The sequence below is a fragment of the Sceloporus undulatus genome, chromosome 6 (genome assembly GCF_019175285.1).
Source record: "Sceloporus undulatus isolate JIND9_A2432 ecotype Alabama chromosome 6, SceUnd_v1.1, whole genome shotgun sequence".
Classification (NCBI taxonomy): Eukaryota; Metazoa; Chordata; class Lepidosauria; order Squamata; family Phrynosomatidae; genus Sceloporus; species Sceloporus undulatus.
Genome location: NC_056527.1, coordinates 63,751,772 through 63,764,030, shown reverse-complemented (window position 1 = coordinate 63,764,030; position 12,259 = coordinate 63,751,772). Strand labels below are relative to the sequence as shown.

Sequence of the window (12,259 nt, the reverse complement as noted above, 5' to 3'; positions counted from 1 at the left end):
GCGAAAAAGCCGAAAAAAGCACCAAAAATTTTCTTCGTAACCCGAAAAAACATTCGTAACCCGGAACAATGATTTCCAATGGGATTTTTTCGTATCCCGAAAATTTCGTAACCTGGGTATTTCGTATCCCGAGGTACCACTGTAATTATTTTAAAAAGCAACCTAATTGGCAGTAATAAAAAGAGGGCTGTATATAACGTTATTGTTGTATGTATTATTAATAATATTAATATTGGTAAATCAGACTAACAAAAAATTACACCTCTGATTAAATTTGATTAACTTAATAACAACAACTGTATATAAATGCCTTAAAAAGCAACCAAAAAAGTATGACTCGTGAACTACCTGGGATGAGGCTGTGGTCTCAACACAGATGCTCCTCCTTGAAACGTAGCAATTGAATAAGGAAGCAAAGCAAAAAATGAGTGGTAAAAATAAACAACTAACCTAAATTTCACCAGTAACCAAGCAACCATGTTTAAAATACAATTAGGGATCTAGTGGGCAGGATCTCTTCATGAAGCAAAACAGTTCAGAGCTGGCTTCCCCATCTGTCTTCTCCAAGGAGATACGGTAGCTGTAAAGGGTAAATATAGGAAGTAGCAAAGTTATTAACAACTCTTTGGCAGCCTTCCAGAAAGTCTAGGGCTTTTCTTTCCTTTCTAACAGAATAACAGTGATTTCTGTGACTATGGTACCAACAACCTAATGTGGCATGAGCTAAATATGCCATACTCTATGGTCAGGGAACATTGTGGTTCTCCAGATGTTGCACTACAGCTCTCATCACTCCCAGCCAAATGTTGCACATTTGGAAGCCACATTTTCTCCATTGCTGATGTATACAATAGTCACTTATGAGACTTGTCTATTTTTTATCTTCTACCCAGTTTCCCTGGCAGAGGCAAATTAGGCTATTATAGAGAGAAGAGGATTCAGACTAGATATATTTTCCTTTTAGACTTTCTTCTGGCTCACTTGAAGTTGAGACTAGTTTAAAGAATGAGATCAATGACTGGAAATATACATTCAGTTTGTTTGTTTTTTAAAGATAACATATGGTTATGTAGCATGGATTTTTGTGTATGCAACAAAAGGTTTGTAAAAAATCCTGAAAATAGCAGTTTCAGAACAGCAACCATTTAATGTGTGTCTTATCATGGATGAACCTGAAAAGATAATATCAAATTTGGACTGAGGAGATCTGGATTTAGAATCCCTACTTGTGCATGAAGGTAACTAAGTTGAATTCCTTCCTGACACATAGCCAGTTCAACTGTAGAAAAAGAAGAGCATGGAAATGTTAGCATGTTAACACAGGCAAGGTAGGATCATATGAAGACATTATAAAGTGGAGTGAAATGTAGAAGCCAATATGTTGATCTGGTGAATGAAGCCTATATATACTTTTAACAGTGTCCTCAGATATCTTCAGCTAAATCAGATCCCATTTCTTGATGTAGCAACACCTTGCTTTTTATAGGTAATAGTTCATCTGTTTTGATAATACAACACCTTTTCTCTTTTCTCTTGCCAGATGCTTCTAAATCTTTCAGTATAACCGTTTTTCACTGCAGGCATATGTTTCACAAAGAGTGTTTTCCTGAACCTAGCACAGTAAGTAGCCAATTTAACCTCTGTGGATTATAAAAATTACCATGCTCAAAGACAAAAGGACAAATAAGTTATTTTTGCCTTCAACTGTGAAGAGTATGTATTTATCCAGGATTATAAAATAACTATAGTATTTTTTTTTACCTAGCTCTATGTAGGTATTTCTAAGCGCAATACTAAGCACAGCCAAAACAGATTGTCATCTCCATCCCATCTCACCACCTTTTAGCACTATAGATTTAAAAAACTGCTTCTATTAGCAACAAATAGCCCTCATTCATCCAACAACTGAGTCTAACCTAAAACAGAAATGGGAAAACTGATTTTAGAAGAAAGTCATCATGTAATAATGAAATATCTTGGAGATGGGGCCCAGGTCTAAACATAAAACTCATTTAGGTTTCGTATACATTTTTTTACACATAGCCTGAAAGTAATTTTATACACAATATTTTAAATAATTTTGTGTATGAAATAAAGTTTGTGTACACTGAACCATCAGAAAGGGAAGGTGTCACTATCTCAGCTACCCATGTGGATAATTTTGGATTTTGGAATATTTTGCATGGATAAGGGAGATTCAGTCTGTATAGTGATCTGATGCAAGAGTAATTTTCTGAGGTTTTTTTAAAATAATCTCCTTATTTCTTCTTGAATTGATATGTGGACAAAGATGTATCTTATCATACAAATGCTTTTTCCCTCTAATTTCCAGGAGTCTTCAATACACTTTTGCAACATCTGCAGCGCTAAACACCGAGGACCAGGCAGTGCTATTTTGGAGATGAAAAAATAATGCTTTCTGGCATGCTGACAGTTTATATCTCTGTATGACTATTTCAGTTCAGTATAGAAGAGCATGCTTCATTTATAAAGCTTGTTAAGCACTGTGTATATATTTAGCTGGTTGAGTGTGTTATAAAGGGGAGGCTTGAAATCACTGAGCTCATGGATATTTCCTGTGTGGGTTTAAAGTGCTAGAAAAGTGTATTTTTACTTGTCACGTCACTGTTGTGCAATGCAGATGTGGATGCCTCAATGGTTGGCTTAATATGTATTAATTAATGAAAAGTAAACCTAAGTGTAAAATTCACTGTGTTGATGTAATCTGTATCCAAAGTTATATCCCATCATTTTGAAGTCAGATTTCTGATTACAGTTTCATTCTTGTATGGCAACATAAACAAGTTGGTTTCTACATACACAAATACACCAGATGCCTCACAAATGTCATGAATATCTATGGTTTCAGTTTATTCCTTTTCCCTTTTTTTCTAGGAATCTGAAAACAGTTTTCTATCTAAGTGTGTTAGATGATGATAAGAACATTAAAAAGTCACAGAGATACAGACTAAAATTTGCAATTAATCAGAGAGACAATCAAAAATGACAAAATTGGCAGCTCCATAAGGATTTCCACAACTGCCAGAAGAATAACTAAGGGCCGGTACAGACCAGCATAAAAAGCTGGTGTCCAGCCAGCTGGAAGATGAGGCACACACACAATGCATGCCTCCAAGATGCCCAGAGGCCAGCTTCATGCCACCCAGCTGCCCACATGTGAGCTGGCTTCCAAGCATCTTGTGGGTATGGATATTACATGATATTAGCTCCCAACACACCGAGAAGCCGCTGTGGGGCCAGGTAAGAGCCACTAAAGGTGGCTTTTCTACGGCCGAAAAAGGAGCGGTTGAAAATCTCTCCTTTGGGGCTGCAGCGGATTGGGGTCACAGCATGCGGTTGCCGTGGCCACGATCTGGCTTTCTCAGGTGTGGCTTTAAGCCACTCCTTGGGTCAGTCTGTTTTGTCCCTAACTCAAACTTAGCCTAATAAAGTAATGAGCTGTGGAATACTGAGTTGTGGGAAAGCTAGTGCAATTGTGGAAAAACTTGTATACTGGCTTGTGCTAGCACATTCAGATATTACTATTTAAACCTATACAAGGATGAAAATGGGGTTTCCATCACAGCTTGGAAAACTTTTATATGGTATCTCTCAGAAACTTAGCCAATATGGCCCACTAGTGGACGTGATGGCTGAGGGGTTCAGGGAGTTATATCACATGAAATAATAACTTTTCCAAGCTCTGGTTTCTATGTTAGCATTGTGTCAATGGTATGACACAATTGGTTACAATCAAAAGGATCTATCTCTTCTTTCACTTGCTTTTTCCATCAGTGACTAGACATGTGAGAACCCTATGACCAGCATTTAGGCAGCAACTTTTCTACATTATTAGTTGTCGGCATTTGTTATTCAGAAATATACTGTCACTGAACTGTCGAGATTTCACTTAAAAGGCTCAGGCTGCATCTGCACACTGCAGAAATAATCCAGGTTGACACCATTTTAACTGCCACAACTTGATACTATGGAGTTCTGGGAATTTGTATTTTCAAACATCAAGAAGGATCTAGGTGGTCTAAAGTCTGGCTATTAGCCATGTTGACCATCTTCCAGTAATGTTTCTGAGTTAGTCAGTTGTTAAGCATCCACTGTTCATTTGCATCTCCATGTGAAGACTAGCAGAGAGTCTGGGGCCTTGACCAAAGTAAACCATTTTGTAGTTGCTCAGTACAGAAGATGGACAAACCTTTCTTCAAAAGTAAGTAGTCAGAACTAATCCATTTTTTCTAGTTCTTTGCTTTTGTTGTTTTCATACCTTGTTTAAAGCCCTTTCCTAAAATGTAATAGTAAAAGACAACTCACTGAGAGAAAAGCCAGGTCTGCATTTGGCTGTTGCTTAGTTTTCAGGTTATCCACTGGACACACAATTATTGTTTTGTTTAAAAATGGAAGTTGGAATTATGATCCAGTGTGCTAGACAATGTACAGTCAAAAGATATTTGCTTGACCCTTGGATGATTCAGAAGTTAGCAGTATTACATAGTCAAACCTACAATGCTATTAAATCATCTCCATGCATTAGCTTGTCTGCAGTTTTTAGGTATCCTACATTATGAAGACAGAATACAGGGTATTCATTTGTGGAGTGATTTGTTAAGGAGGCAGGTGCCATTGTGCAAAAGAATATGAGAACAGATCTTCCTGATTCAAAAGAAGTGACAACAAGAAGGCATTTGAATTGAGAAAGCTTTAAAGGGGTTGAAGATATTTTGTCTAGACACAAAATACAGTGGGTCCTCTCCTTACACAAGGGATCCATTCTGGGGGTGTAAGGGAAAATCTGCATATGCTTGCGCCCCATAGGAAACAATGGGTCACATGCATGTGGTGGTGGTGTGGTGCGCATGCTCAGGTGCACACACCATTGTTTTTATCATCGTGCGGCTTCTGCATAAGCACTGTATGTTAGATGATTGGGTACTTGCAGGTATATAGCTTCCTAAGGTACCATAGGTAGAATACAGAGAAGTTCCCAGGTTGAATTTCTGAGACAACCTCAGTTTATGGTATTCTATGAAAGATATGATTCAATTATCTTTGCTTGTGACCCTAGAGAGCTGCTGCATTTATAGAAAGCAATATTAGACTAGATGGACAAATAGTCTGACCAGGTGTAAGTCAGCATCCTGTGGTTATTCATATGTAGGAGTAGCTTCCTATTGTGGTCTGTCAGCTGTAAATAATAGGTTGGATCAAGATTTAATCAAAGGTTCTATTGTTGTTAATTGCCTTCAAGCCAACTGCAGCTCATGGCAATCCTGTGAATGAGCTGTCTCCAGGCTCCCCCATCCTCCACTGCTCTGCTCAGGTCCTGTAGACTCAGGCTTATGGTCTCCTTGATGGAATCTATCCATCTGGCATGTGGTCGTCTTCTCTACTTCCCTCCACCTTCCCTAGCATCATTATCTTTTCTAATCATGGCTTCCCAAAACATACTTAGAGACACTGAAATTCATGTATGAGTCTGGATCCAACATAGTATATGCTGAATGGACTGTCTGAACAAGGCCCCCCAGAAAAGCTCCATGATATGCTCAGCCCAGGTTAGCCACAAGCCAGAATCAACTTGAAGGCACAAACTATACATATACATGCTTTAGTACTAAGAGTGAAAAGTATTAAGGTTGACAGCCACCAGTCACAATGGGAAGATTCAGCCTATGTCTTCGGCTGGCGCTGCTAACACAAAGGGGCTCTCAATATAATGGAGGCAGCAGTGTATGCCCTTGGAGAGGGAGGAAGAGGGTTCTTCATGTGACCCTTAAGGTGATTCTCTCCCTCAGTTGAATTTGATTCCAAGCATTTCTTCTATCCTGCTATGATTAGTGTGGATTAGATGAAGTATGATGCATACCATAGGCAGATCATATACTCAAGGGAGAGGCAACATCTCCTTCCAACATAAGCATCTATACACCAAAGGCCCTGTATATTTATTTCCTTTATTATCTGGTTCTTAATTTATCTATTCACATAAGTGGGATAGCTATCAAACAACACCCATATCCAAGAAGACAGTTTGATGTGCTCTGACTTTTTTTTCATAATGACACTGTATTTAAGCATTTTAGCTAAATGTCTACAGTCTTTTCTCTATGGGTTTTGAGTTTACAATAGCTGCATAGATGTGCTATAACCAACAGCTATGTCATAACAATTTAATATCGTCTTAATGCAATAAAAGATAAATACATAGATGAAACCAGTAGGTTTTAATTATGTCTATCCACATAATATCCTATGTCCTTAGCTATTAAAACCTTTCTTTCTGGCTCACGTTAGTACTCTTTATCTGGATTACATAATCCCAGATGTTAATGTATTGTTTCATTTGTCCTGTCTGAGCTCACAGACTGGCATAAACAATAATATACCCACAGCTTTAAAAAAAATCCTTATGAAAGCATCCTTCATCCTTGTTTCTAGAATCTATTATTGCAGTAATAAAAACTGTTTCCATAGCATCCATATAGATCCTGTACAATAGAATGTGAGGCACACAAAATGTATTAAAATTGCTTTCTTTGAGGTTACTGAAATCTTGTACTGTATCAGTATCTGCCGGGATTTGGTTCCAGGATCTCCCATGGATCGCAAAATGCTCACGTCTGATTAAATACAATGGCACAATAAAATGGTGTCCCTTATATAAACTAGCCAAATCAATGTTTGCCTTCTGGAATATATCTTGAAGTTGTGGATGGTTGAATCCATGGATAAAGAATCCATGGATATGGAGAGCCTACCGTAATTGTTTTTCTCTTTGTAAATAATTGCAATGCAAAATGAGCACATTGCTTAGCCTGCTGCAAATAAGATATAGTTTTGTTTTATCATATTCCAGTATTTACATCTACATTTGTTTTTGTTTTTCCTGTACCATGCCGAAGGGCTGAGGTTTTCAAAGTATTAGTCTGGAGTTCCTTGTAACGTAAGTCTTCCTCATTAGACAATCAGGAATGTTGAGCAAATTTTCCCAAAACTGAGCTCTTGGCAATACAGTCCACACAGTCCTGACTGTGCACACCGTGGGTCCCAGAGCATGCGCCAGTTCCTGTACGGGAGGGGGATTCCTTCACAGTTAAACGCATGACGAAATAGCATTTGTGGGTGCATATTCATTTATAATTGTTGCTTCCAAGTTGGTGGCAACACACAGCGCTGTTCTAAACTATTCAAAGCATTATTTGTGATTTAAGTAGGAGGGTAATCTTTTATTTTTAGGTGCAGCCTTCCAAAAATTACCAATGCATGCACACAATTACTAAAGATTTCAGCTTCTCATAGATTCTTAATGTGTAGTGTTACTATTTAGGTCTATTTTGTATATTAGCCTTAAGTGTCTGAACCAAAGAAACCTGTGTGACAGACATTTAATATCCGGTGAGCAACTATGTCCTTCAAGATATTTGTGGCCTACAACTGCCATAAGTACTAGTCAGCCGAGACTATGATGAGAGATTATGAGAGCTACAACCCAAAAGATCAGGGAACTTGTAGTTGCCCACTTCTGCTTTATATATTTGAAGCAGCAACTATCAGGAAATTGATTGTGAACCTCAGACAGATTTATGGGTGATTTGAAATACATTGACAAGCATTTCTTACTCTGTATTATCACCTTAAAGAACAGCAATTAAAAACACAGTATCCTGGTATTTTAAAAATGTTGTTCATATTCTTGCTATCTCATACCTCCTTTTGGTGGGCTTAATTGTTATGACTGCAACATTATTCTTATGTTCCAAACAACCTTTGATTTTTTTACTAAGTATGAGATACCCATATACTCTGCATGTAGGGTAGCAACATGTTCATTCCTCAGCCTTTCAACAGTTCTGGGATGAATCTATAACCAGGAGGCAAAAGTCAAGGTACAACCTGTTTAATGTGGATTAGAGCCAGACTTAAATATAGCAGGCTTGGATGACGCCAGAGCAGAATCATGTAAGATATATCAAAATCTTGCTAGTTTTATTATTATTTTGGTATTAGTTCATATATTAATATCACATATTTGTCCCGATATAGGGACTCAAGGCAACCTAGTCCATGACAGAATTGTGGTTTTATTTGGACAGGAGTCACAGTAAAGGCAAGGTGTGGCTCAGTGCCAAAACAGAAGTTTTGCACACAGAAGCTCCCAAGTTCTATCTCTAGTATCTCCAAACAGGGCAGGAAAAAAGACATATGCTTAAAACTCTGTATAGGTACTGTTGTAGGCACCAAGGAGAGGGAGATGAAGTCTCAGCTCCTGCTGGGAATACCTAAAATGGTGGGGAGACTGTATCTCTAAGGAAAGTGTGTGTGTGTGTGTGTGTGTGTGTGAGAGAGAGAGAGAGAGAGAGAATAAAGGGGCAAGGATGTGTGTGTATTTTAGAATGGGAACAAGGGGACCATATGTGAGAAAGGGGTGAGGTTCATAACACAAAGGAAGAGGAGGTGGAGAGAGAGAGAGAGAAGGAGATATGACCGTGCCAACCATCACTACCCCGAGCCACAGCTACCACCAAGATGTAGTCCCTGACTCACCACTTGACTCACTGACACATGCAGCCCTTGGCACAAAATATTTGCCCACTCCTGCTCTGTACTTTTCCCTTCTGTCACAGACAGAAACCAAGAGTAATCCCTCAGTCATTTAAATTTGTACCTGGGGATAAATTTAATTGAGCTCAACAGGATTTATGTTGTATTGAATATGTACACTGCTCAGTCCTACTACCCCCATTCTTCCTGTTAAACATAAATGATAAATATATTAATTCTAGGCAAATTCAGACTTCTACCAAAGAAGGGACTAACCCCACTCCCAAATTCTGCTACACATACCTACTGTAGTGAACTTTAAATGACATTTTAAAGGCATGTTGTTAAGGAGAACCTAACCTACTTTCCACGATTATTGGTATAGATGTTTAATTTTCATTTGGCAGGAAATATACTGTAAAATGTAGCTGTCTCGAATTCTCAAATCTGACAAGTTTGGTTTTTAATATACTTTTTAAAAAATGTACTTGATAGATTCAGCAATTAAACCCCAAACATACTTGAACTTAGAAAGGAATGTTTGCGAGATGCCCATCTCTTCATGCAAAATAATATGTAGGAAAGGTTGGATGTATACGTTGGATCAACTGGTAGATGCAGACCCGAAAAACTTGCTATTTTCAATATTGCTGTCTATTTATTGGTCAGCAATATTTATCATTACAAAACCTTTGGGCATCTACACAAACCATCAGCTCTGAGTCTCTCAGCCACCCCTCCTGTGTTGGAAGCATGGATTATCTCCTCAGAAAAATCGAAACAAACAAAGTCTACTTTATAAAGCACTATGTTTGATATTAAGAAACTTAGAATAAAGAGACTGTACAGTGCGCCTGTGCCATATGTGGGTGTGCCATACGTGGCTTTAACCTTATGCAGAAGTTTAGCCACGGGAGAAACCAGCACACGCACCAGTGGCACACATGCCACGATGCACATGGGAGTGCACCCCCATTGAAACAAATAGGATTTGAGCATGTGTTTTTCCTCATATGCGGGGGAGGTCTGGAACAGATCCCTCACATATGGAAAGGGCCCACTGTACTCTATAAATCATCCAATGGAAAACTACCCTAGCAATATCTATATCTACAGTTTCTTTAAACCTAAAAGTATCTTTCATTCAGTGAAAACTGATGTTTCATGTACATTGTATATCATTACACTTTATCAGAATAAAATTGTTTTCGTCAACTAAACACTGGTGATATAATGCAGCTAATGCTTGCTTTTTATGATGTAGACATGATTGGACTGCATGGCCCTTGCGGTCTCTTCCAACTCTATGGTTCTATAATTGTTGTCCCTTTATGTTTGATATATAATAGTGCATTTCACACTTCTACATATGGTTGCAAAAGCTGGACAGTGAAGAAAGCTGATAGGAAGAAAATCAATTCATTTGAAATGTGGTGCTGGAGAAGAGTTCTGTGAATAACATGAACTGCTTAAAAGACAGAGCAAATCAAGCCTGAACTTTCCCTAGAAGCCAAGATGACTAAACTGAGACTGTCACAGAGGAGGTTGGTTGTAGGAAGGAAGGCTGACAGTGTTGGTTATGAAATTTAAATGTTTGAAATCTTTTAAACAGAAAGGAGGAAGAACCTGAGATTTTTATAGATTTTAATGAGGCAGTCAAGCAACAGATTTTAGCATCATAAAACATCAGCAAATTGTTGTTTATATACTTAGCTGTTACTTTATTTTTACTACTGGGGATAGAATTTTCTGCCTCATGTTTCAGAATAACTCAATTTCAGAGAATTTGAGCCGTGACTTGAGTAAGGGGCATTATTTACCCATTTGCTGTTCTTCCTTAGTCAGTAAAATATCCAGGGCCAATCCAGGTTTCAGATTACCATACAATCTGTAGGGACAAACTCATATGATGGCCGATTCCCCCATTAAAAAACCATACAGCATCCAATAGTCACTTAGATTTTAAGAAAGTTAGGAAGCTATCATAAATTAGAAGTTGGTGCTTTGTTTTGTTTTCCGTTTCATCATTATTACCTGTTTGGATTGATTAAATTTGTACATCTTAATTAGACTGTTCACCCGAGGGCAGGGAACCATTTTGTTGTCCTTTTACTTTTAAAGTGCCATGTACAGTGATGGTGCTCTATAATTAAATAAAATACAAGAGCTAATGAATATGATACAATGTTGTTGCCTTTATATATAATATATACTCAAATATTGGCTTGCTTATCTAGCAGGCCATGATTAAATTAAATCCTCATGTTACAACTCACAAGATGAACAGTTTGCATGGCAATAACCAAGGTAACTTTTGTATTACTACTTTATTAATACAAAGCACACACTCACACAGTCATACAAGTGTTAACAAATTAATGATTGGTTAAATGGGATAGAGATTATAAGGATGGGAACTATACATTACCAGTGGAGCTGCCAGAAGTCCAGATCAGAGGGAAAATTGCAGAGAAAGTGGACTCAGAATGCTATCAGGAATTCTGAAGAGTCTAGGCAAAATCATGGCTTCTGACTTCATCCAACAGTGAGGAGTCTAGGTAAAATATCACTTCTGACTTTGCCAAAGACTGACAATAAAGAACAGAGATCCCTCCTTTATACCTTTTCCACTTTGTGAGCATATTCTTGGGACTCTCGAGTGGAAATTTCCATGGGTGGAAAAGAGCAAAAAACCCTGTAACCAATGGGCCATAAAAAAAAAGTATGGTACCCGAAGAGGCTTATCTTTTGATGCTCAAATTTATGCCAGATACCAGATACCTCTTTGCTGACCCTACATTTGGTTTATACTTGAAAGGATGCATCTCTCTGTCTATGTGCTTGCAACACTCCCTGGCTCTGTGAGATCCTACTATTTTGCCCTGGAAAGCATCTTGAAGTTTTGCTTTCCTCTCGATATGGAGGTTTGACATCAAAGGTTGATTGAAGGTCAGGCAGGGACATTATATGGTCCTTGATTGTTGGGTTTCTATGGTGCCAAAAATTCTATTTTCAGCAATGAAAAATGTAAGTTACAACAGCTCATATGAGCAGACACTGAGAAAGTTAGATTAAGTTCAGAATAATCTGGAATATTAGGAATCCTCATTGTCTTCCCTTTTTTTCTCCTTATTTTGGGGAGATGAACTCTGTGCTTCAAATTCACTCAGGATTACTAGTGCAATGAAATAACATTCTAGGCACTGATCAGAATTCAGAATGGCCCCTGTGCATGTAAAACAGTAGTATAGCCTGGAATACCCAGGACTATCGTTGACACAATAAACGACCACAGCAACCCTGGTTTAGGGATTGTGAGCCACATGAAGATTAAGGAAGTAAATCCTCACATGCCTGATGAGAAAAAGGAAAATTTACCTTCGGAGACAGATTGTTTTCTCGGGAAACGTTCTGCATTTTGTGTGTGGGTGTATATAGTAAAATGTGCAGTACTTGGTGTGCAGAATTGTGACTCTTGCTTATTCACTCATGCTTAGGCAGATATCCTTTAGAAAACTCATAACATTATCTTCAGTGTAAACAGCCTATTACACCTGCTCTTGCTTTCAGCAGTCAGAAGTTTATAAAGTTGCACAAAATATATTTGCAATATGTATAAAATACACACATACACACGCAAAAGATTTTTTTTAAACACTAGCATTTCAGTCTCTTGTCAGAGCTCAGGTCTTTCAACAGAAGACCT

The 12,259-nt window shown here is 38.1% G+C and overlaps 1 protein-coding gene across 1 annotated transcript in view; it reads left to right on the top strand.

Moving 5' to 3' along the window:
- Positions 1-2,710, top strand: part of VPS41 (VPS41 subunit of HOPS complex) — a 122,269-nt gene extending 119,559 nt beyond the window's left edge. Inside the window, exons 28-29 of the mRNA XM_042474407.1 lie at positions 1,541-1,620; positions 2,333-2,710. Coding sequence (XP_042330341.1) covers positions 1,541-1,620; positions 2,333-2,413 — 161 coding nt within the window. The 3' untranslated portion in view covers positions 2,414-2,710. The remainder of the gene's footprint in view (positions 1-1,540; positions 1,621-2,332) is intronic.
- Positions 2,711-12,259: the final 9,549 nt, after the last annotated feature.